This window comes from Sorex fumeus, unplaced genomic scaffold (genome assembly GCF_029834395.1).
Source record: "Sorex fumeus unplaced genomic scaffold, SorFum_2.1 ptg000047l, whole genome shotgun sequence".
In the NCBI taxonomy this organism is placed as follows: domain Eukaryota; kingdom Metazoa; phylum Chordata; class Mammalia; order Eulipotyphla; family Soricidae; genus Sorex; species Sorex fumeus.
This window is the reverse complement of record NW_026606104.1, coordinates 54,227,982-54,253,989: the sequence shown is the minus strand read 5'-3', so window position 1 is coordinate 54,253,989 and position 26,008 is coordinate 54,227,982. Positions and strand designations below refer to the sequence as shown.

The window sequence follows — 26,008 nt, the reverse complement described above, 5'->3', positions numbered from 1 at the left end:
CAATGAGAATCTTCAGTTACTACCTCTCTGCAGTCTGAGTCCCAAATGCCTCATCTGAACTCCTGTCCATTTCTCCGCACCTCATCAATGCTCTTCTTCACTTCAGGCTTCTCAGTTTCTCCACAGGCAAAAATCAAATCTGCTCCAAGGATTCGAATAAACTCCAATTCCTCATGTAGACCATCTGTCTCTTCCTTAATAGTCTACATAGAAATGAACAGAACATAAACCAAAACAGAAATCAGAACAGAACTTTCCAAACTTTGCAAATATAATTTATGCCCCCACCAATAGCAGATGTTGAACAGAGTTAATTTTACAAAAGCCTTTCAATATTCTTAATAGTTCACTTATGTGAAGAATGACGCTTCAGGGCTGGGGAGATAGACAGCTCAAAGGACTGGAGAGCATGCTTTTCCAAGTGGGAGGCGTGGGTTTGATCCTGGCCTTTCATGGTTCCCCAAAAGCACAGCTGGGAGCAACCCCTGTGCAATTAGACAGGAGTACGCCCCCTGAGAACTGCTAGGCATGACCTAAATCCCACTCGGCCAAAAAAGAATGATGCCTTAGATTGCTTGCATATATATGTGTACGTAATTTTATACACAGCAATGTATATGTTAAAAAAAAAACACCAAACAGTCTTGAAAATGTGCAACAAACTAACAATTTACTGAAGGTTCATTTCTTTCCACTCCCAATTTATAATCTACAGTCAGAAGTCTTCTACAGAGAGCAGAACAACAAAAAATGAAATATTTTCATCACAAATTTAGGAGTGGAAAGACTAGCATAATAGGATTACAAGAATACATAATCTTGAAGAAGGTCAGATCCTAAAAAGTAGTTCAAGCACTCTCAATGATACCCCATGTGGTCCCTTCAGCCATACCAGGAGTGATCCTTGAACACACAGCTAGGAGTAAGCCCTGAGCACAGCTGAATGTGGTCCCAAAATAACACACACACACACACACCAAAAAAAAAAAAAAAATTAAACTGGGCTGAGAGCGATAGTTCAAAGGGCTGGAGCAGATGCTTTGCATGCAGAAGACCTGGGTTCAATCCTTGGCACTGCTATGATTCAAGTACAGAACTGGGGGGAGTACACACTGCCGGATGTGAGCGAAAAACCAAACAAATTAAGCTACACTACAGTGAAGATTTAACGTCAGACAAAGAAGCAGACCTGAATTTTGTAAGCACATGCTACCAATCTGAATTGTCAAGTTTAGAACTGGTGAGAGATGGGGCCAGAGAAATAGAGACAGTATAACTGGTGTGGTGCTTCCCTTGCACATAGCTGACTTAGGTTAGTTCTTCAGCACCACAAATGGTTTCCTGAGCACCACCAGAAGTGATTCTTAAGCACAGAACCAGGAATAAGCCCTGAGCACTGCTGGGTGTGGCTCCCAAATCAAAGTAAATAAAATAAAACAAAAAGGATGTGATGTTGTGATGGCACTGCTCCATCTCACAAAGATGGCAGTTACATGAACCTATATAAGTGGAAATACTTGTATTGAGAAAAATTTACAACAATGATAAAGATATATATATTTTTTAAGTAGAAAAAAATTCCATTAAACTTAAAAAGAAGACACTCAGACTGAGTGGACAGTTAATAAAACATACATGGCTAGAGGCAGAGCGATAGTACAATGGGGAGAGCTTTTGTCTTTCATACAACTGACCCACATTCCATCCCAGACATACCATATGGTCCCCCAAGTCAACCAGGTGTAACCCTGGAGTGCAGAGCCAAGAGCCTCAGTGTGGCCCCGAAACAAGAAAAGGCCATACTTGGCTAAAGTGCCCCCTGAGAACCAAAACAGGAAAGATGGGTTTTACTGTCTTCTTACCTCAGCAGCTTCCACCTGCTGTTTGATGATGGAAGGGTCAATACCGGGGCTTTCCAGGTCATGGACTATGTCCTGGGTGTCTTTGATGGTGGTCAGGAGAGCTGCCATGTCGTACCAGAACTTCTCCGCCAGTTCAAGGACATCAAGAAACTTAATTTCTCGTTCTTCAGCACGAGCTTTGATGTCCTCCCAGAAGAAAACCATTTGATCCAATTTGTCCTGGATTTCTGAGAGGGCAGAGAGAAGATGGGAATAGAACTTCTCTACCTAAAATTAGCCTAATCAGAAATCCAAATTCTGGAATTTCCAGTGAAATGTCGCAAACAAACAAAACCCCCAAAACTCCAACACCCCCAAATTATAATGGAAGGGTAGTTTTCTGCCTTAGTTTTATTACTGCATTTTCACATTAGCATTTTTGTTTATGTTGATCTCCCACAAAAAGAGATCAAAAAGATAATCTGGAATGAAATGAAAAATCATCTGCTATAAAGGTGTTGCTATGCTATAAAAACCTCTAACAAAGAAATTTAGAACTCTGTTTCCAGTGTTATAGGTTAAACTTGCTGTTTCCCATGGAAAATGTTATAAAAGGTTAATTATGTACTATCCACTATTGATATTACAGTTCACTGATATTAGGGGTTAAAGGAATGTTTGTTTCCTGGCGTGGGAATCTGACTAACAATTGTAACCTTGTTTCAATGGGGAGATGTGTCCTGAATTCTAAATAACTTCCAAAAGACATTCTGAAATACTCATTACTAGGAACTGCCGTTACAGTCAATGAAACACATAGGGTGGGATGCTGAAGATAACTACAGTCTAGACTTTGTTTTACTGATTAAAAAAAAAAAAAAGGCTTTGTGGCCAGGAAGATGGCTCAAAGTACTGGAGTATATGGTTTGCCTGGGGGAAGTCTCAAGTTATATCTCAGTTGTATCATCAGGTGTAACCCCTGAGTTCAGAGCCAGGAATAACCCCTAAGTGTGGCCCTAAAACCAGAAAAAAGAAGAAAAACCGTCTCTACTTGAAATTATATGGTATACCTGACACCAAACGGTCCCTCAACTATTGCTGGTTATGGTAAAGAAAAAAATATCATCCAAATACCTTTTGCAGCCAGATCCTTGTCAGCTCCTTGAGATCTCCCAATGAGCTCTTCTCCACGCCGCTTCAGGGCCTCAAAGGAAGGCTGCAGTTTTTCTAGTTCCATGGTGGCACTCTTATTGTCATTGATACACTCTCTGATCTTGTCTACTTCAGCAGGAATTGCAGGAGGCATACGCAGGCGAGAGGAAAGATTCTCCAGCGTCTCCAACATGGGCTCAATTTTATCATGGAACTAAAAAGAGGTTGGTCCATCAGTCATGATACTGCTGGGGGAAATGCTAGAGTCAAGGTATAAACCTACTGCTATTTAGAACCCATGCTCGGCCTCAATTGTTGGCCTAAGAACTATGCCCACCTATGGGCACAGTTCACTAGAGCTGGCCCATCAACAGCAAAAACAAAAATAACAACAACAAAAAAGTAGATGTCAATTTGAAGGACCAAAAAGGTATTAATATATCAGAAATCAACTTAAATCACTGTTGCTGCCACATATATCCCTTCTTCCAAATAATATGACAAGAAAGGAATGAAACTGGTGAGTCAGGGTGTTAACATCTTGGATGACAGCTGCATGCAACGGGTAAGATCAACAAGTTAGATGCCCTCCACAACCATGTAAAAGGATGGGGAACTCAACATGACTTGGAATTTTACAAGTATGGCATGCAATTTAACAACCCACTATACATAACAGTGAGAATGGAAAAATGTTGGTATGGTGAAAGGTAATAGGGAAACTAAGTCAAACATTATTCTAAAAGAACGGTTTGCTTTCTTTTCACTTTTCTGGTACATTATCCTTAACATTTTCACTTACAATCTGAAGCAGAGAGGAAGTCAAATAGAAATCCTGTCCCTTAAAAAGCTATTTAAAACCAACTCTGGATTAGCAGATTAGAATAAAAGGCCTGACAATTCCAAACGACCTACAGGAAAAACATGATGGTATTTCCTTAACAAAATCACTTTCCATCACTCCCTGGGTTCCATCCCAAATGAAACTGGCACAATAAATGACATCAACACAATTTAATTCTACTAAAGCTATTAGTGGAATTAAATTGTAAGTAATTTGATTCTCAGCTTCACCAGAACACCCTAGTCCCATGGGAGTGGTACCTTACCTCTGTTATCTGTAATGGTGGGCGCAGTCAACACAACAATGAAATGTGACGATGTGGGGGAAGACAGGAGCAGGCAGCAACAACACAGAGTAACACATTCCACAATGTGAGTGAGAGATGAGACGGAGGTGGGGGGAGGGGAAAAACTTGAGTAAGTACAAATATTAACCAAGAATATTGACTAAACACAGGAATAAAATACCCAGACATGACAAAAGTACCACTAGGAGTAATATATTAGTTGAAAAGTATGTAGTTAAAGACGCTTTAAACTTCACCACTACGGGTTGATGGTCTTTGGCTTTTTCCCTACTCAAGCATTTCACTCTGAGCTAGAAATTGGCTGGTGGCCTCTTCAGTAAGAAAACTTAATGTGCCATCTCTTCAAACTCTGTAAACTAGTAAGTCCAACAGGACATTTATTTGCTTTTGAATCTGTAGGTTAATGCATCCAACATCTTCCCTGTTAGAGGATATCAAAATATTCAAGTTTTTAAGGAAGCCATCAGCAAACAGTATATGCCAGCCAAAATACTTCTGACCCTCTTTACAGTCTGTTCCCTGGAATAAAAATCATCAACATGTTGGTCTGGACATTCTTAATTATCTGTATCTCTTAAATTGATACAGAGACCTACTTAACCTGAAGGACAACTGAAGATTATTTGAGTTTAAGACACACATATACCTGAGCCGACTGGGAAACAGCTTCATCCAGAGCCAGGGCCCGCTGGCGCACTTCCTCTTTTATTTGAGCATACATATTTTCAGCTTTCTGGTATTTTTCTTCCACCATTTCCCCCTCTTCAGGGTTCAATTCCTTTAGCTGCGGGCCTATCTTTAGCAGTTTATCAATATGAGGTTTGTGTTCTGCAATGGATTCTCTTAGTTGCTTTGCAAAGAAATATAGATTAAAACATAATGAGCATCTTAATACCAGTTTATTTACTTAACTACTTTGATCAGAGCTCATAATATCTTCAAGAGGAATAACTGTTAAAAATAGCAAGCCCCCACATCTTGCCATTATGGGAGAAAAGAGAAACATCTAATTTCAAAAATCAGTTCAGATATCCCATTGATTCAGAAAGTCTGGTATACTTCTCATTTTCTTCCAGTATAAGTTTATTCCATCTCATCTGTGCTCATAAATACTTTTTTTTTTTTTTTTTTTTGCTTTTTGGGTCATACCCAGCAATGCACAGGTGTTATTCCTGGCTTTGCACTCAGGAATTACTCCTGGTGGTGCTCAGGGGACCATATGGTATGCTGGGAATCAAACTCAGGTCGGCCGCGTACAAGGCAAACGCCCTACCTGTTGTGCTATTTCTCCAGCCCCAATACTTCTATTATACTGAAATTTGGCTGGAGTGATAGCACAGTGGTAGGGTGTTTGCCTTGCACGCAGCCAGCCCGGCCGAGCCGGGTTCGATTCGTCCGCCGCTCTCGGTGAGCCCGGCAAGCTACCGAGAGTATTCAATATGCCAAACACAGTAACAACAAATCTCAAAATGAAGACATACTGGGGCTGCTCGAGCAAATCGATGAACGGGAGGACAGTGTATACTGAAATTTACATAGTTTAGTATCTTTATTCCTCCCAGACTGAAAAATACCAAGTAGCACAAGATATGAATAGCAAATCATGATAGTACAGTCATAACCTGATTTTACTATTGGCCACTTCCAGTTTATACTCTCCTATTTATAGGAAAACAGAAATAGGAATAACCATATCATAAACCACAAATAAAAAGTTTGTGAACTGTAACAGTATTGGTTGGGGGCCTATAAATTTCACTTTTATCTTAATTATGCAGCAAATGCTTCCTGATGTGCCTTCAAGGCCTTTACTCCATTTGGGGCCTGATCCAGTGGAAAGAGTGACCCAACCACACCCCGCCTATCAGTCGATAGATACCCTGTGGTCCCTGGAAATATTTTTTAGTTTATTCTGTATTATTATTATTATTATTTTGGTTTTTGGACTACACCTGGCATACTCCTGGCTTTGAGTTCAGGAATCCCTCTGGTGGTGCTCAGGACTAAATTCTGGCTCTGCTTCAGGGATCACTCCAGGTGGGGCTCAGGGGACAATATGCGGTGCTGGGATCAAACTAGGGACGGCCATGTGCAAGGTAAACACCCTACCGGCTGTATTCCCTCTCTAGCCCATAATTTTTATTTTAAATTATCAAATGTTCGTTTCTGTAATACTCAGTTTCCTGAGATCAACATACTTTTTATTCTTCAACTAATGTCCATTAAAAGACAAATAAAATCTAGGAAATCATTTCAATGTGCAAAGAAATTCTAATTGATTAAGCATTAACTTTGTAATGCTAACGCTAATATGATTTTTTAAATTTTTTTTTTTGCTTTTTGGGTCACACCCAGTGACACACAGGGGTTACTCCTGGCTCTGCACTCAGGAGTCACCCCTGGCGGTGCTCAGGGGACCATATGGGATGCTGGGAATCGAACCCAGGTCGGGCGCATGCAAGGCAAACACCCTACCCGCTGTGCTATCTCTCCAGCCCCTAATATGATGTTTTTGAATAAACTGTAAAGCCCATTGCTAGGTCTGCCATAAAATGAAACTCAGTATGCTGCTTACCCTCATTTCTTCTTGCTGCTGTCTGAGTTGCTCATGATCAATGGCAGGAGGAGGTAGCTGTGCTATGAGTGCCCGAGTCTCCTCAATCCAGGGGCTGAGCTCCTCATAAGTTTCCCAAAATTGGTTCACCAAGACCTGGGCACGCTCAAGGCGGGCATAACGTTCAGAATTGAGTAGACTAATGGCTTCATATTGTTGTATTAGAGATTCTGTCTTCTCCTATACACATTCATAACAAAAAATGAAAGTTATTATGATTATGAACCTTAAAGGAAAAATGTGGGTATACGTACTAAAAGGTTTAAAGAGAATATAAACAGTTACAAAATAGGAACTAGTCTGAGAATTAGACTTCTTAGTATAGAGGAAATTAAAACTACTTGTATTCATTTTGTTTTTGTTTGGGGGCCACACCTGACAATGCTCAGGGGTTACTTCCTGGCTCTGCACTCAGGAATCATTCCTGGTGGTGCTCAGGGGATGCCAGGGATTGAACCCAGGATGGCCACAAGTCAAGGGCCTTACCCATTGTACTATCACTCTGGCCATAAAATCACCTGTTTTTTTTTTTTTTTCCCTTTTGGGTCAGACCCGGCGATGCTCAGGGGTTACTCCTGGCTTCTGCACTCAGGAATCACTCCTGGCAGTACTCGGGGGATCATGGGATGCTGGGGATCGAACCCAGGTCGGCCGCGTGCAAGGCAAACGCCCGCTCGCTGTGCGATCGCTCCGGCCCCAAATTACCTGTATTCTTATGTGAATTTTTATTTTTGGGAATCACCTATCAAAGCTCAGGGGTTATTTCTTGATCTGTGCTCAAGAATCACTTTGGGTGGGACTCAGGAGGATCATACCAGACTGACCCAGTCTCTCCCACACAACGTATGTATAGTAGTCCTTTGAGATGACACGAAAACTATTTCCCTCGTCTTATTTGTTAAAATTTTATTGTAATTGAGCTGTATCCAATTTTATTTTACAGATGAATTTTTATGCTCATAAGGTTTTTCTTGTCTTCTATCTATGATTCAAAGTCTCTACAAACCTGCCATTTAAACTTCATATAGATTTCTTAGGAAAAATAATGGTTTAATCACACTTTTTATTAAAAAAAAATAAGGAGTCTACAAGTGACCTTTTAGAAGAACCTGAAGAAATTATCTGCATACAGTTCTGAAAATACATCACTTGATGACCTGAAATATCACTTAGAGATCACTCCTTGTAGATAATGATTAAGAAGCAATTCCTGCTATAGAGATGGATTTGCTGTGTATCGCATATAATACGGGAGGTTAGAATTTTGCAAACACAAGATCAGAAGGCTGAATTTCCTGGCCTTTCAACTTATTCTTAGATGCCACCATAAGTAGAGGGACCTTAATAACATTATCCCACAACTATACCTCTAACTCATCATGGTGAAGATAATAAAATAGTAAACAAACGCAATTTACCTGTAGTATAGCTTTCTGCTCCTCTCCACAAGTACCAAAGATTTCACTTCGATGACTGAAGAGTTCATCCATTGAATCTTTGTGACGAATGATGTCAATAGAGAAAGCCTTTGAAAAGTAAGCAACAGTTAGATTTGAAGTAAAAGGACCTGGAGTCTTTGTTCATGGAGAGTTAAATATAATCTATGAAAAATAAAGCCACATTAAGTTTCTTGTAAAGTTTAAAACTTGAACTATTCACACATCTCATCCTAGAGTAGCACTGTAGCACTGTCCTCCCGTTGTTCATCGATCTGCTCGAGCAGGCCCAGCTACCAGTGATGTATTCGATATGCCAAACACAGTAACAACAAGTCTCACAATGGAGACGTTACTGGGCCCACTCGAGCATCCTATAGTAGTATAAAAAAAAATCTACAAGTTTAAAATTCCTCCCCCAAATTGCCATTAATTCCTAGAATAATGGGCTATTTTGTTCAACCGCAAAGTAAAAAATCTTTCCTCCTAACCAATTAATTTGTGTCCACCATCATGACAATGCATTATTCCACTTGACCTGGTATAGTTGGAAACTTTTCAACTCAAAATATGAGCTTGGGACAGCAGAAATGTGTGTTGCGCTTACCTTCTGTACCTGAAGCTGAGCTGTGGTCTGGTCTTGTTCCAGGCGAATTGGACCCAGGGCCATTAGTTTCCGTTTTGTTTCAGCAACCCAAGCTAGTTCTGCATCAGCAGCTTGCTCATACTAGTAGATGTATTAAAGAAGAACAAATTACTTAAAGTTCTATTTCTTAGAATTGCAGTGAATTCAACATAGGCTTGAACTTTCAGAACTATTTTTATTTACTTATTTATTTGTGGCGTCAAGGATGTAACCCAAGCAAGAGCTCTGCTACTGCTGAGCTACAACCCTAGCCAATACAATTACTATTTCATAAAGGAAAGCCAAAATTGGAGAGGATTTAAGTACAATCAAGTTGATACTAATTCACTATTTTTACAAAAAAGTTGGGGAACCCAGTAGACTTTCAGCTAGAAAGAACAGAAACTGAGAATCATAAAATGAAATAAACTTCTAATTAGAGTGCTTTCACAAGGCTTTGTTCTGTCAATTCTCTTCTGTACCAAACACTGAATAATAATAGTTTTTGCACACTAGTTAAACCAGCCCCTTAATTTGTATTAAAGAACATCTAAGTGTGAGCTACCTGTGGTACATACTAGCAATAATGTGTTAAATAACAAAAATCTGGCAGCAAAGAGATAAATCAATTTGGAAGTACTGATTCAGCTGAAGAAGTTTAACACCCCATAATGCCAAAACTTTTATTTTTTGATACTTAGAGCTGGGGTTTGGGTTACACCAGTGGTGTTCAGGAATTACTCCTGGCTGTGCTCAGGGAACATATGTGGTGCTTGAGATCAAACTGGAGTCAGCAGCATGTAAGAAAAGCACTTTTTCCCCTGTAGTATCTCTGTGGCACAATCCTAAACCTTGATACAGTCTATCAATAGCAAAGAAATTTTCTGTGACTATTATTTAATAATAGCTTTCTGTTCAATTTTAAATTCTGCCAATCTAAACTATGTTCTAAAAAGGTAAGAGGTATGTAGTATTTATGATAAGTTTCACAGTGAAACCTTTGCCCAAGATTAGGGACACGAATAAAGATTTATTGGGGAGGTGCTTGGAGTCAGAGCAAATTTCTGTGTGGCTTAGAAAGCATTTGTGGTTCTGGAGTGATAGTATAGCAGGGAGGGTACTGGCCTTGCATGCCGGGTATTGCTCCCAGAAACACAGAAACAAAAAAGAAAACAAGAAAGCAAGAAAACATTTGCCTATCACTATGAACCCAAGGAATCATATTAGATTAATATTTTTTTGTGTGTGCTATGGCACGTTGTGAGTATCCAGCTATTAAGAAAAGCAAGAAACTGTTTCCAAAAAAAAAAAGTAGGAAGAAAGAGAAAAAAAGACTGAGGGAAACATGACACCTGTGTTTACTAGCAGGGTACTATTTTGGATAGCTCTGCTATTTTGGCTTGCATATTTGATAGTAATTATAGTTCTTAGTTCCTCCCTCTCTCCATCTAATGTTAAAGCACTTGACTATGTCAAATGAAGATTGTGACACACCTGTATCTTTTGAGCCTAGCTATTATCTACTCCCATTACTGTCTTAGCAGGCCATGAGCAAAGAATGATCCACACAGACTTTTTTCGAAGTTCTCTGGTAAAGGGACCAGAATTTTGGTTCAAACCCAGAGTCATACTAACAGATCTGTACGTACTCAGTCACTTCCCATTACTGAAAAAATCTGTTGCATCATATTTAGCTTAATTTCACTAGTTCCACTGAGACTGCATTTTTGTGGGTTCTAATTTTGCACCTCATACGTACATGTCCATTACCTAAAATATGAATGCAGAGATAAACATTACCTGCTGTGATCTCTGAATAGCAGCATCAATTTCATCCACTCTTTGTCCAACAGTGTCACTGACCAGTTTGTACTGCTCGTTGGCATCAGATACAAGTTTATCCAGCCCTTCTCTGGCTCTCCAGGGCACAAGCTCTAGGAGGGCCCGGCTCACCTCATTCACGGTGTCCAACACCAGCCTGTGCTCCATGACCTCCTTCTTTAATTCCTAAGGAGAAAAAAAAAGTTTTCAGGCCATACGTTGCTAAATTAAGCATATTAGCAGCTGTGATGGGTAGAAAGTGCTATCTCTACCACACATCCCAGCAGGGCTCTGACCTCCTTCCTTCAGTTTTCTTCTTGCTCAGATTTTTCAATCACTGGCTTTAGACTTAGCTGTTGCTTACTTAGAACTGTCTGTGAGGGCCAGAGAGTACAGCATGTAAGATACTTACTTGCCCTGGAGCCAGAGCATAAGCACAGCGGGTAGGGTGCCTGTCTTGCAATGCAGCCTGCCGGGGTCTGATCCCTATCACCCCATGTGGTTCCCCAAGCCCACCAGGAGTAGTTTCTGAGTGTAGTGCCAGTAACTCCTGAGCACTGCCAGGTGTGATTCAAAGGGCACTTACTTGCCTTATATGCAGAAACTTGTTTGGATCCCTGGTATCAGATCTTGCCCCTAACCCCACCATGAATGATCCCTGAGCACAGAGCCAGAATAAGCCCTGAGCACCACTGGGTACGGCCCCCAAACAAAACAAAACAAAACAAAACAAAACAAAAAGAACTATCTATAAGACTTCTTCAGCCAGGTTAACAAGTACTTAAAATTACTTAACAGTGTTTCAGTGCATACTAGGTTCTGCAGGAGAACCAAATATAATCATGAAGCTGGAGCCATAGCACAGCGGTAGGGCATTTGCCTTGCATGCAGCCAATATGGCTGACCCGAGTTCGATTCCTCCGCCCCTCTCGGAAAGCCCGGCAAGCTACTGAGAGTATCTCGCCCGGAAGGCAGAGCCTGGCAAGCTCCCCATGACGTATTCAATATACCAAACACAGTAACAACAAATCTCACGATGGAGACGTTACTGGGCCCACTCGAGCAAATCGATGAACAACGGGAGGACCGTGACCGTGACTCTTCAGAGAGTGCATCATGAAAGTCAACTGAAAATGTTATTTAAGAAGCAACTTTCTAGGGCTTTGGAATACAATCTTCTTTGTTCTTTAATTCATTTATAGGTTTTATGTCAAATATCACTGTCTGTGAGAATGAGGCATGCAGAAGTATTTTGTTAGATTTAACAGAGAAGTATTTGGTGAAGTTGAGGCTGGAGAGTCAGTACAAGGATTAATGGTGCTTGCTTGGTATGCAGCCAGTTCAATCCCTGGCATTGAATATGGTGTTCCAAGTACCACCAAAGGGTGACTCCTGAACACAGAGCCACGGAATAGCCCCTGAGCACAACCTGGAGTAATCCCTACACACAACAACAATAACAAAATAAAATTAGTTAAAAAAAAAACAAACAGTAATTGAACTTAAAAGTTCAAGGATTAAAGATAAAATTTTAGGGTCCAGTGAAATTGGGAAAGGCACTTGCTTTGCAAGCAGCCAACCCACTGGGAGTGATCCCTGAGCACAAGGCCAGAGTGGAGTACACCCAGCTGTGGCCCCAAAACAGAAACAAGAAATTCTAAAAGGAAAGCTTCCTCTTATCCTCACCCGTAAGTGAAGGGTGAGGATAAGTGTGAAATGACAACTTACCTTCTGTCTTTGTTGAAACTGGGGTATCTGCTCCCCTGTGGGAGACTGTCCTCCACTGGCTGCCAACTCCTCTTCTACCTCCTTCAGCCATGTGGTCAGTTCCTCGTAAGTAGACTGGAACTTGGTGGCTAGCTGCCGGGCCTGCTCTAACGTCCTGAGGGCCTTGGAACTAGTGACTGTGATGTCTGCATAGCGAGTCTTGATTCCATCCAGTTTTTCCTGAATAAGCAACACCTCTTCACCTAGGGAAAATGATACAAATTACTGGTGTCTGAGAGGACTTAAGGGGGTCACTTTAACTCTGTTCTTCAAATCAGAGCTTATATGTTACAGAAGCCTTCTCCTTTTGGTACTGATTTCACATAGTATTCCACAATAGAGGTAGGAGGAAAATAAAAACAAAAATTTCATTTATAAATTACCTGAGTTCAACTATAGGTGTTTCTAGATGTCCTAGCATTGATCAGTGAATACTAGCATTCAGTGCACTGAAAAGCAGGGGATGTCAAATTCTATAACCAGAAGATTGAGCAGGGGGCAGAGAGATAGTACAGGGGTTAAGGCATCTGTGTTGCTCAGTCAACTCTGGTTTTGAGCACATAGCCAGGAGTAAGCTTTTAGCACTGCCATGAATGTGCTACCCACGCCCCCACCCACAAAACCCCCCAAAACCAAAACAACAACAAACAAAAAGATTTAGGAGAAAAAAGGAACCCAGGCCACCTGTCAATCAGGAGCATATGCTAAGTTAACTAGCGAACACTATGCTTCTCCTAAAAGGAAAAAGAAGAGGGCAGTGAAAAGTCCTAATTCCTGGATACGGATGTGTGACCAAGATGGTGAAGAGATCCGATTTTCAAAATACCTGTGGTTTGTTTTAGAAGAGCCTGACCATTTTTAATAGCTTGATCTACATTCTTCTTTCTATTAATAATCTCTTCATTTAAAGCCTGAAAAGGAAGAATACTATTAATCCCCAAATAATTGCACAGAAAAGGAAAATAAATAAGACCAAATATCAGACATTTGGTTCCATCAATGTCTTGTCTATCCCATCATTACAAAACATGAATGAGATCCCATAGGCAAACATTCCTTTTTAATGAAGAGGTTTATAATTCAATCAGCTTTACCAAACTATTGGTACCGACCCTATTGAACTCAAGAAAGGAAGTAGAAATCAACAAAAATGTCTTATTACGTCCAAAACAAATTAAGACAAACATCCAAGAGAAGAAAAGTTAGTAAGAACATGCTGGTTTAAATCAGGATTCCGGCTAAATACGCTCAAGCAGAAGAATCTCTGAGTATTCGAAACAATTTGCTTTGCCTATTTTACTACATTCTACGAAGTTTCACAAAAAGGAAAAGGGAAAATCATTTTCTATTAAGATGACATAAAAATCCCTGGACTTTCAGCAAAAATTCTAGAAAAGCAAAAATAGGTTAGGTCTATATGATCAAAACCTGGGTATATTTACTTATATCTGGTTTTAAAGTACACGCACTTTAAAAACTATTTAGATGGTTAGCAGGCCGCGCGACATCATTTTATTCTAAAACCAAGCTGTAGAAAGCAAATCATTTCACAACGCTGTTTCAGCATGTCTGATTGGAGGGGGGGGGGGGGTCGTAAACTCTAAACAATAATTGTGCATCTTCTATCGAAACAATGTATTTAGTCAAAGTAGATAGAGTATTAACTAGAACTCACAGGAATTGGGAGGGGTGGGAGGTGGGGTTCTATTGGGGTTCGCGGTTAAAAATAAGTATTGGTAAAGGGAAATGTGTTTGATATTTACATGACTGAGACCTAAACCCGAAAGCTCTGTAACTTTTCCCACAGTGATTCAATAAAGAAATAAATTATGTAAAAAAAAAAAGAAAATTATTGTTTCATGCACATGGTCCATTGTGAGCTTTGCTGTTATTTCAGGTTAGAAGGGTCAGTCTGGTATGCTAGTCCATCTTGACCAGAAATATTGTTTTAAATTCTATTGTAATGCTATTTAAAATAAATTTTATCCAGGTATAAAAAAAAAGCTATTTAGATGGAAACTTGGTGATACACAGCATAACAGAAAATTCTGAGTTAAAACTGAGATGGCTACATTCTGTAAAATCTTCTAGGTACAACTTGGAAGTGCAAGTATTTCCATAGTTTAAATGGAGCAGTCTTTAGTATCCAAGTCTATAGTCACCCACTTATGTATAAACAGAAATGTGAAAATTTAAAGAAAAGGAATGAAGGGACATATGAAGCAAAATTATAAAGTAAATCGGCAACATAAAGAAGAAGAATGGAGAACACGAATACCAGGTGGTCAGCATGCTGTTTCTGCAGGACATCCTGTCTGTAATCCTTTACGAACACTGAGCTGAGCTTGTCCTCCACCTCAGCCAGCCAGTTGAGCACCTCCACCTCATCCTCCCCGAACAGTCTAGCATTAGACAGTGCCTGTTCAAGCAGGGCTGCTTTCCGAGAGCACCGGTCTAGAATCTCACTGTATCGGGCCTGCAACGAGTCTAGCTTTTCGGACAGCACACCCTGCTCTGCAGAACATGTCAGGGAGGAGAGAGTCTGCCCAATTTTGACTGCCTGGTGCACATCTGCCGCATGGCTTTCTATTTCTTCCTCCAGAGCCTGGAAATCCATACGGAAAAAATGAATAACAGAAACAAAATAAATGAAAAGCATGAAACAATGAATAAATAACAAATGATATAAAACATAAAAAATTAACCAACCGAAGGGCAAAATTATAGAAAAATTGAGAACAAAAGCTACTTTTCTGGATGATGATAGCCTATTTGTTGATTTAAATTTCCATTTCATGAATGTGATTTTACCGTTATCTGACCATAATTTTTTTACCCACATTTTAAGTAATTTGACCCTAATTTCCAAACCAACCGCCCCCCCGCTTTAAACTTTTTAAATTCCATAAACATGACTTTAATGTTGCAAGCAGTTTTCTGATTTCTAGGAATTCAGAACCCAGGTCTGTGTTTTCATTTAGCGTGACTATTTACGCTAAACAATTTCCTACCTTGTGTCGAATGATCTGCTGCTGTATTTTGGCAGCCTGAGTGCCAACAGGTTCTGAGTTCGCAAGTTTTTTCTCTGTGACAGATAAGAAGTCAGAAATAGGCTCAGCTGTCTCATGGAATTGTTTGGCCAGAACCAGGATATCTTCCAGCTGTTTTTGCCTACACAAATATACAGGACAAGCTGCTCAGACAAGAAGTCACATTAAGACTGATAATAGTACTATACTCAGTAGAATACCAATCATTGCCAGGCACACTATAAGTACCAGTAGTAAACAGAACACATAAAAAGCACTTTGATATTTTAAAGGCTTTCACAAGCAGTACCTCATTTTGATCTTCCCAGAACTTTTAAAGATAGGCTGATTTCCCCACTATTACAAAACTAAAAGTAGACTCTATAGGCTTAAAGAGAAAATTCCCAAGCTCTCCAGTGAGTAGCAACAGGTTACCGAGGTTCAGAACCAGACTTTCTAATGCTCTTATGGAAAATAGCACAGGGAATCATCAGGTCATGTGACTGAAATGAAAGTTTGTGTCAAAGAAACTTCATTTCACTCACTCTCACTCTACCTTCACTTGAGTGAAGACAGCATTTGAAGCAACTATGAACTTGAACTTCTTTCCCACTTTCCCAAATCCAGCCAGGCTTCTAATAAAGTCAATAGACATTAACATAAAAAATGACCTCAGACTAGCTGAATTTGTCGATACAAATGGCAGATGGAAGAACTATGAACCTTATAGTTTACTTGGAATCTTATTTAATATGACATTCATAGCAAGCTTTGATTTTATGTAAACTATAGATAAAAAGTAACATAATACAAAGGGGAGAGAGAACCCTTGAATGTTGGGAGCACCCTAACAAGAGAGGAAAAACACCCAAGAACTGTATTAGTAAGCAGAGTAATAATGGAAGGCAATATGGATGACTACAACATTAAGAAGAGACTAGATGTGGGTCTGAATGATAGTATAGCAGGTAGGGTCTTTGCCTTACAAGCTGACCTGAGTTCGAGCCCCAGGACCCCATATGCTCCCTTGCACACTGCAGAGAAAGATCCCTGGTGCAGACACAGGAGTAAGCCCTTGAGTACCACTGGCTGTGGACCCCCGCCAAAACAAAATAAAAAGAAGAGATTAACTGCTATTATCTGAAAAGGCCTGGAGTTGGGCTGAAGAGTTCGCTTAATTGCGTGGGGCTTTACATCAAGAGTCCCGGTTTAATCTCCAGCAAGCTGGAAGTGACCCTGAGCACAGACCTGGGAGTAGCCTTTGAACACCACTGGCTATGCCCCTAAACCAAAACTGAAACCAACAATGTCCCAGGAGTACATAATGCTTGATGTTCTTTTTTTTTGCGGGGGCACACTGGGCACTATTCAGGGGTTACTCCCGGCTCTGCACTCAGAAATCATTCCTGGTGGTGCTCCGGGGACCGTATGAGATGCCGGGGATTAAACCTGGATTGGCATTGTGCAAGGCAAGCGCTCTACCCGCTGTATTATCATTCCAGTCCCACATGGTGTTCTCTAATTGAGAAAACATTTGTTATCAGGTCCTATGCTTGGTACCATGAAAAAAGTGATTGCCTTGTATGTGGTCAACCTGGATTTGATCCTTGAAACCACATACTGTCCTCTGAGCATCATCAGGAATGATGTGCTCAGGGAGTACAGAGCCACTATCAGGTATGGCTCAAAACTAAAACAAAAAGAAAAAAAATACAAAGATTTGGCATTTTTAGTATATAGAAACTCAACTGTGTTTGAACTGTTCTTGTTTTCTTTTTTTCCAGTCTTTTTGGGGAGAGTCATACCAATCTGTGCTCAGGTGTTTACTTCTGAGAGTGCGCAGAGACAATATGTGATGTTGGGGATTAAACTAGGGTCAGCTGTGTGCATAAAAAAGTACCTTAACCTATATTCTCTCCTAGCCCTAGGTCAAAAAAAAATTTTTTTAAATCATTTAATTTCTTTTCCTTTTCATCTTTCACTATTTTTGTTGTGGTGACAGGCGGCTGTGCACTTGGTTGTGATGCTCAGCAGAAATCATGCTCAAATTTTATTTATCCATCTCTATTTTTGGTTTTGGAGCCACACCCAGCAGTGCTCAAGTTTATTCCTGGCTCTCTGCTTAGGGATCACTCCTGGTAGTGTGCAGGGAACATATGGTGCCAAGGGGTTGGCTATGTGCAAGGAAAGCGGCTTAACCACTGTATTATCTCTGAGACAATACACTTGCTTTTTAAAAGAAAAACATGTATCTATATGTCATTTAAAAATATCAATATAAGGGTCAGGAACGTGTTTCAGTGGTAAAGCACATGTTTTGTAGGTATGCATTTAATTCCTAGCACCACAAAACAAAATGTCAATATATACATTTTCTTCTTCTTTCTTTGTAATGCCAGCCTTCAAAAAATATCTTCAATTAATATCACTAAAACATATTAAGATCAATATTAAACTGGACTTTTATTTAAAAAACTATCTTTCATTTCTGGATCTTTCCTTACTTTCTTTTCGGTTTCTGGGCCACACTCAGTGGTGCCTAGGGCTTACTTCTGGCTCTGTGTTCAGGGATAATTCCTGGCAGACTTGGGACACCAGTAAGATGCTGGGGATTGAAACCAGGTTGCCAACATGCAAGGCAAGCATCTTACTCTCATACTATCTCTTTGGCCCCCATATCATTATTTTTCTTTTTCGTTTTGTGTATGTGTGTGTCTCTAGAGTCTCCTGCCCCAGTGCCTGGCTGTCTTCACTGGGGCCCCTTGGAGGGGGGCAGGTTGAGTTTCCCTTCCCGCCTTGAGCAGAGCCCCGGCAGTTGAAGACCTTCGGAACCCAGCCACAGCCATGCTTAAGATCACACATTCGGATGAGCCTCACGCATAAGGGAACTGGCAGAGGAACCCAGGTGTGCAGGACCCGGGGCTGAGATCTCCAAGCCTGCTCAAATCGGGACTGGGCCTCCTCCACCCAGATCCCCCATCTTCCAGTAGCTAGACAGTTACACCCACCAAATGCCCCCTTGCCATTATGTAATCCCATCAACAGCCAAGATTCAAAGACTATAAAACCAAGCTCCCGGAAGTGCACAGCCACATTTGTGGCCGCGCAACCTCTTATTGTCTAGTTCTCGGTCTTGGAGAACCCAGTAGGCTACTGAGAGTATCCTGCCCGCACGGCAGAGTCTGGCAAGCTCCCCATGGCATATTCAATACGCCAAAACCCAGTAACAATGATGAATCTCATTCCCCTGACCCTGAAAGAGCCTCCAATGTGGCACTTTCTAAAACCTCAGGGCTAGGATGAATGGAGACTTTACTAGTGTCTGCTCGAAGAAATCGATGAACAATGGATGACAGTGATACTGTGTGTGTGTGTATTGGTGTCATATCTAGCTGTGTTCAGGGCTCATTCCTGACGGTGATTGGGAAACTATGTGATGACAGGGATCAAACTGGGTTTGGCCATGCAAAGCAAGGGTCTTACTCCCTGTAGTATTTCTCCAGCAATTTCTCTTTCATTTTTATTTTTGGGGAGGAGGGGTGTGGGACACACTCAGCAGTGTGTCTTTTGAGTTCAGAGATCACTCCTGGCAGGGTTTGGGTCACTGCATGGAGTGTTGGGAATTGAACCTTAGTCAGCTATGTGCAAGGCAAGTGTCCTACCTGCTGTTCTATCTCTCTGGCCACACCAAACTCTGATTTCTTTCTGATTAAACTCTGAATTTGGAATCTGAACATCTAAAGAACTCAATGTAACAAGATTTGGGGCAGCAAAAGGGAAGAGCTATAGTAATTCAGAGACATCAAAAACAAAATATTAAAATATTTAAATAAAAGCCTGTAAGATTCTGTAATAAATGAAGTTGATTATTCGTATTTGTGTTTAAGATACTGGTCCAGGATAGGAGAATGGAAATTGAGAGTAAGGATGAAGAAAAGAGTCATAAAAAAATATGTTAGAAACAAAACATGACTTGAATGAACTTTCGGACATAGGAGATAAGAACATATAGAAATGACCACAACATAAGCTACCAGTAAGAGAGTGATAGCAATTAAAAGGAAAAAAAAGTTATTGTTGGGAAATAAAGGTTTCACAGAAGAAGGGGAGATGGACAACATTTCATGGAAGATGTGTCACCATCAGTGAAGTCCTAGAATTAGAAACTGACAGAAGATACTGAGGACCAAACAGTTTGCTTTACCCAAGAAAAACAGAGTAAGAAGGGAAACAATGGAAACTAAGACAAGCAGGATAGGACCAAATACTGGGGGGTTTTAAGTGTTAGGTTCAAGAGTTTAGATTCTGGGGATAGACCATGTGGCCCAGTGGTAGAGCTTCTGCCTTGTATGTGTGAAGCACAAAATCTGATCTCCAGAGCACTATGCACATGTATATGTGCCCCCCATCCACGTTTGGATTTTATTTTATGGGCAATAGGGAAACAGTAAATGTCTCAGGCAGCAAGAAAGACATGATTATTTACAGCAAGATGTGAAGAGGCTGGGGCCTGGGAAGAGAAGAACTGAGAGTCAGGAATGGTTGGCACAAAGCCCTTGGGTTCAATCCCTTCCACCATCACAACAACAAAAGGTGGTATTTGGAATTAGGGAGATGTGCAAAGGGCTACTGAATGTTTTGTGGGTGGGACCCTGGGTTTGATTCCTAGACTTGCATGTCCCCCCACAGTACTATGGGAGTGGTCCAAGCACTATGCTGGGAGTAGCTTCTGAGCATCATTCAGTGTGTTCCAAACACAAAAGCAAAATCCCAAACCCCAAATAATATTGGTGTTACACAGTTATAGAAAAAAGAACTTCCTTGAAAGAACTAAGTGTAGTTAGTGCCCGTATTTTTGCCATGTACTGAAGAAAGTTTATACATCTCTTTAATGTGCAGACTGGATCCTTGATGCAGAAATATCTAACATAAGAATAAGTTAATAAGAAAATATTACCATTCCAAAATATCAGAATTATTTACAAAGTATGAAGTTAAAAGTCATTTTTAAAAAATCCAGAAAAGAATTGCGAATACTCTCGCTGTTCTGATTTTGTAGTAATCAGGACAGGCTAAACATTCGCTATAGTAAGACCATGCATGTGTTCCCGGACTTGGTTCTTTATCTGCCTATGTCTGGTCTTAGAAATGCTGGTGTTAAATTAAAAAAAAAAATACAGGAAAGATAAGCTGGAGCGATAGCACAGTGAATAGGAGATCTGCCTTGCACATGGACAACCGAGGTTCAATCCCTGGGGTCCCACAGGATCCCCAGAGCACTGACAGAAGTAATTCCTGAACAAAGTAATCCCTGAGCATTGCTGGGTGTGGTCCCAAAACAAAAAAATCAGAAAAAACTTGGCAGGATTATAAGAAGCTGTTATCATTTGGAACCATACTTCCATTATAGCACAATAACACTGAACAATGAATTTCTAGTTTTTAGAATTTATGGAGTTGCTGAGACTGGTTTCCTGAGAGTGATTCTAGTTGTGAGAAATATCTCTAAAAACATCCCTCCCTTGGGCTGGAGCAAGAGTACAGCGGGCATCCCACATGGTCCCCTGAGCACTACCAAGAGTAATTTCTGAGTGCAGAGCCAGGAATAATCCCTGAGCATCACTGGGTATGGCCACCAAACCAAACAAAACAAACATCCCTCCTTCAAGATTGAAAAACTACTGAATATGATCCAAAGCACTGACAGAATCATTCCGGAGCTTCCAGAGCTTTAACAGGATTATTGTGATAACAAGTCAAACAAGAAGGCAAAACGCTCTAAAAACCTCTGATTCACCAAAACCTCTTTGACCTTACCTGGCTGCTGCCTTGCTGAGTAGTCCAGTCCACCTACTTTCAAGATTCTCCAACTGTCCAGTGATTTTCTCTTTATCGGCCAGCTCAGCTGATTGTGCTATTCTGCCTCCTTCTGCTTGAAGCATGTCTACTGTAGCCTTTCGATCATCTAGGAGCCGCTGGAGCAGCTATAGCAGACATGTTTAAAAAGAACAGAGAGGGGGCTGGAGCAATAGCACAGCGGGTAGGGCATCTGCCTTGCACGCGCCTGACCCGGGTTAAATTCCCAGCATCCCATATGGTCCCCCGAGCACCGACAGGAGTAATTCCTGAGTTCGGAGCCAGGAGTAACCCCTGTGCATTGCCAGGTGTGACCCAAAAAGCAAAGAAAAAAAAAAGAATAGAGAGTAATAATATGGGATTATTTTTAAATCTAAAATATAGATAAAAGTTTTAAAAATTCACACTCCACAAACTCCTAGATTTACCTGAACAGAATTTTTCATCTTTGAGGCAGAAACATGAGATACAGTAGTTTCTACTACCCAAATAAACTTTTCATACACTTAAACTTGTAAGTGGAGCAGTGAGGGTCATTATGCACTTAACAGGGAACTTATTTTGAACAAGAAAATGCCTTAAAATGGAAATTAAGCTAACAAAAACAGAACCTCGCACATACACAATATATAGGAAGTTCTCACTTATACAAATTAAATAACCATATGAAAATTTTTACCAAATGCTAGCTGATAAAAACAAGAGATAAGTTTCTATGGATAAGTTTTTACAGTGACAAAGATATCAATGAACTTCTAAATAAAAACCCAAAACACTTTAAATATTCAACAATTACTGTATTCATTCATTTCAATAACCTACTGATTCTAGTTCAGACTTGAGGGTAGGTGGGAGGTTATCTCCCATGTACTCAGAGCAAGGCAAAGCGAACTCTAGAGATGGGGTGCTCTTCCGTGCAGGGCACATCGATATACCCACCCTCATTCAGGTTGTTCTGCACAACTCTGAAACTTGGGAGGAACCTAGAGAAAATCCATATAGATGTATGGAGAGCATGCAAACTCCACAGAGTGGCCTGGTGGGGAAAGCACCTCTTCATTAGCATTAGAATAAAATATTGCTCAAGGACCTACAAATTTAGAAAACACCAAGAGCCTATTAACATAAAGCTGTAACTGACACATTGAAATAGAACACGTGAACAAACCTGCTCAGACAATAAATGCCACAGCAACCTATCAGATGAAACTCAGATAAACTTCCACCTTCCTTTTTAAGATCACAAAATGTAGGTTCTATTATACTTAAAACTACTGAACATGCTCCTTAAACTATAAGCAAATGTGGTGTCTGCCACTCCCTACGGCTGTTACAGTTCACTGTCCCAACATTCTCACTTACCTTCTGTTCTTGGATCTGTGCTTTTACCACTTTATACTCAGCAGATGGAGGTTTCTGATTGGCTATGAGCTCCTCAGTGTCAGCCAGCCAGCTAAGCAATGGCTCCAAGGCATCTTGAAACTTCCCACAATGCAACAAAGCCTCTTGCAGTTGTGCAATTCTTTGTGCGACCTGTATCACAGACACAGAGGCTCATTATGAGAAAGAAGAGAGCTTTTTCAATTTCTACTGGCCTTTAATTGCAATTTTTAACAGTTGCAACCTACAGATTGCAGCTGTTAAAAATTCTTATTTCCAGAGAACCCTTAGCATTAGAAATCTTTCCTATGCACTCTTTCCCAGTATATTTCTAATCTTCTTGCTATTCACCTTTTTATTTAGTGTGTTCCATCGAGCGTTGATCTCTTCCATATCATGCTCCAGACCCTGTACATCACAGTTTTTGCCGGCACTTTGAATCAATCCCTGGCCAAGTCCATTCACTTGCTGCAGTTTCATCTGAAGAGGATCCACCTGTTCTTTCTGAAACATCTAGATAATTGCAAGGCAAAGAAGATTTAATCTAAAGGCAATTATATCCTGGTTTATTCTTGAGAGATTTATGATTTAACAAAAGAAGGCCAGGATTAAAATGAAAACATGCTATTTGTACTGGAAAGATCAAGGAAATATGTGGTCTCATATTTCAATATATTCATCTATGATAATTACAGAATTATGATCTAATTAGATTTTTTTTTTTTTACACTCAGGGGTTACTCCTTGCTCTGTTGCTCAGGAGTTATTCCTGGTGATGCTCTAGGGTATCATACAAGATGTTGACAACCACGCCTGGATTGTCCATGTGCAAGTCAAGTGCCACACCCACTGACCATCTATCAACTTCAGCCCCACTACTTAAATCTTTAACCCAGTAACTCGTATCTTTAAAGAAAAAGTTTGCTTAATTTTACTATTTTTAATTTTTATTTTTGGGCTAGTGATGCTCAGGACTTAATCCTGGCTCTGTGCTCATAGATCACTCCTGGTGGTGCTGATAGTCCTGGGGAAAGGATCAAGGTTGGCTGCATGCAAGACAAGTGCTTTGCCTACTGTACTATCTCTCTGGCCCCATTTACTTAATTTTTAATAGAAAATCAGCTTCAAGATATCACAGAAGTGTGATGCATACTAATTCTAAATGGAAGAATACCAAATAACTAGAATTTAAAATTAAAAGTACCTTGGGGAATAGCTCTAACTGACCACTGATAATATGCAATACTCTTCCCTGTGTGAGACTAAAAACTCAAGTAGCCAAAACACATTAGTGATGTGAAAAAAGCAACAACTGCATAACTTAATCCTCCTGTGGCCATTTAATTCCATTCTGTTACAGGGCCACGGACCACACACAGTCATTAATCTTGAAACAGTATTCCTCTAATTATAAAGCAAAACATAGCAGTAATCTTGGAGAAGGACCTTAACAAGTTTAGACACATACAGACACATGCTATATATCCATGACCACCACACAACAAATAGAATTTTAAAGTAATGCGAGTAGGGTTCCAGAGATGCGGTTCAATGATAGAGTGTGTGCCATACATATAGAGAATCTGTGTTTAGTCCCTGGCAACACACATAAACAGTGAACAAAATTAACAACAATACGTATACTTGTTTTTTTTAATACTCAAATAAGTTCTGACTATGAATTTTCTGAAACTTAAAGTCATAAAGAAATATTTAATATCAAGTTTCTATGATCAAATAGAACCTGCCATATTCTATTACTCTAAATCTATTTCCTATTCTTTTTTCTTTCATGAAAAGTTCCTTCTGTTTCAGTGAAACAGGTGAGCAAATAAGGCCATAGGATAAAGAAAGAAACCATTGCATTTCCTCATCCAGTTACTCTATACAACATATATATATATAAATGATACAATCCTAGGCACCAAAGTATAGGGAGGAGAAAAAAAAGAAATAAGAGTAGGGGAGGGGGAGAAGAGATAGAGGAGAAGCAACAGAGGGTAGAGGTCAAGGGGATTCCATAACATTGGTGGTGTTAAGGAATGACAGAACTAAATTTCCAAACCAGAGTCAACACACTTAATTTGCAAGACCCCCAATTTAAAAGGTGCCGGTCAAGACAGCAGGCTGGGTTGGGAGGTGGGTGGGGTGGTGAGGGGTAGAAAAGGGAACCTGAAAACACCGGTGGAAGGAAGATGACACTGGTGGTGGGACTGGTGATGGGGCATTGTACGTTGAAAATACAACCATGGAAAACTGTGATTCATGGTGCTTCAACAAAATAAAATTTGGGGTGGGGGAAGAGAAATAAGTCATCACCAATATGACTCTTGTAACAGACAACACACAGAGGCCCCAAGTTTTTGCCTTTACCAATGGCAACATAAAGACACCGGTTTGTACTATAAGCAGAAAGTAGTATATGGGTGGGTAAGACAGGAATGAAGTGGTCTCTGTGACCAAAATCAAATAAATAATGAATAAGCAGCCTTCTTGAAAAAAAAAAAGCAAACACAAAAATATTCAATAACTGAATAACCGTTCAATTATGAATAATTAATTCATAAGTAATTCATAGTACTTGCATAAAATAAAATTAGAAAAAGAATGGAAGGAAGGAAGAATGAGAGAAGACATAAACAGATACAGGGTCTAGAGAGATAGTACAGGGGTTAAGGTGTTTGCCTTTCATGTGACTGACCTGTTTGATCCCTGGTACCACATATGGTCCCCCAGCACCACCAGGAGTGATCCCAGAGCACAAGAGCTAGGAATAAGACCAGAACACCATTGGGTGGGGCCCAACCCCTCTATCCTAAAGATGTAAAAGGAAAGTATGTTTGGGTAAGACTATTTTGGAAACCACAGAACACACCAGGATTATGTTTATAAAATAACCTATGATGAAAAGTCTATGGATGGATATGGAGGAAGAGCCTAGGAAACACTGCAAAAAGAAGGTTACAAAGGTAAAAGGTTACCAGTGCACTTTCATTTTATACTATAATTTGATCATACCATATTTTGTTAGGCAACGCTACATGATAGCTGAGCTAAAAATGATTATTTCCCAACATGGTCCCCAGGAAAAGCAAGTTCTATGATTCTATTTTGTATCAAAGATGATTTCACTTTAGAAAAATCAGAGCAGAGGGAAACAAATTCATGTTTTAAGTTTCTTGGGCACAATAAAATGGAGATGGGATAGAGATTATAAAGCTAAAGCAAGCACAAAGGGGCCCAGAATAGCTCAGTGGCTTAGAATGTCTGCCTGACAGGCTTGAAATTGTGAGTCTGACCCCCAGTATCATCACATGTCCTGCTGGCATCTGTGAT

The 26,008-nt window shown here is 40.2% G+C and overlaps 1 protein-coding gene and 1 non-coding gene across 25 annotated transcripts in view; one reads left to right on the top strand and one right to left on the bottom strand.

The window, feature by feature from the left end:
* MACF1 (microtubule actin crosslinking factor 1) overlaps positions 1-26,008 on the bottom strand; it is a 403,924-nt gene that overhangs the window by 40,566 nt on the left and 337,350 nt on the right. For 19 of the 24 annotated variants that reach the window (XM_056123700.1, XM_056123697.1, XM_056123710.1 and 16 more), the window contains 15 exons: positions 23,024-23,185; positions 22,655-22,825; positions 21,254-21,420; positions 15,419-15,578; positions 14,686-15,012; positions 13,234-13,318; positions 12,369-12,610; positions 10,620-10,826; positions 8,802-8,921; positions 8,177-8,284; positions 6,720-6,938; positions 4,791-4,994; positions 2,976-3,207; positions 1,863-2,089; positions 81-203 (listed from right to left, as the gene is read on the bottom strand). In XM_056123700.1, coding sequence (XP_055979675.1) covers positions 81-203; positions 1,863-2,089; positions 2,976-3,207; positions 4,791-4,994; positions 6,720-6,938; positions 8,177-8,284; positions 8,802-8,921; positions 10,620-10,826; positions 12,369-12,610; positions 13,234-13,318; positions 14,686-15,012; positions 15,419-15,578; positions 21,254-21,420; positions 22,655-22,825; positions 23,024-23,185 — 2,754 coding nt within the window. The remainder of the gene's footprint in view (positions 1-80; positions 204-1,862; positions 2,090-2,975; positions 3,208-4,790; positions 4,995-6,719; positions 6,939-8,176; positions 8,285-8,801; positions 8,922-10,619; positions 10,827-12,368; positions 12,611-13,233; positions 13,319-14,685; positions 15,013-15,418; positions 15,579-21,253; positions 21,421-22,654; positions 22,826-23,023; positions 23,186-26,008) is intronic. The other 5 variants (XM_056123702.1, XM_056123703.1, XM_056123707.1 and 2 more) reach the window with 1 other exon arrangement.
* LOC130032207 (small nucleolar RNA SNORA72) lies at positions 20,464-20,599 on the top strand. The gene has a single exon (XR_008793762.1). It is a non-coding gene; the product is annotated as a small nucleolar RNA SNORA72 (small nucleolar RNA).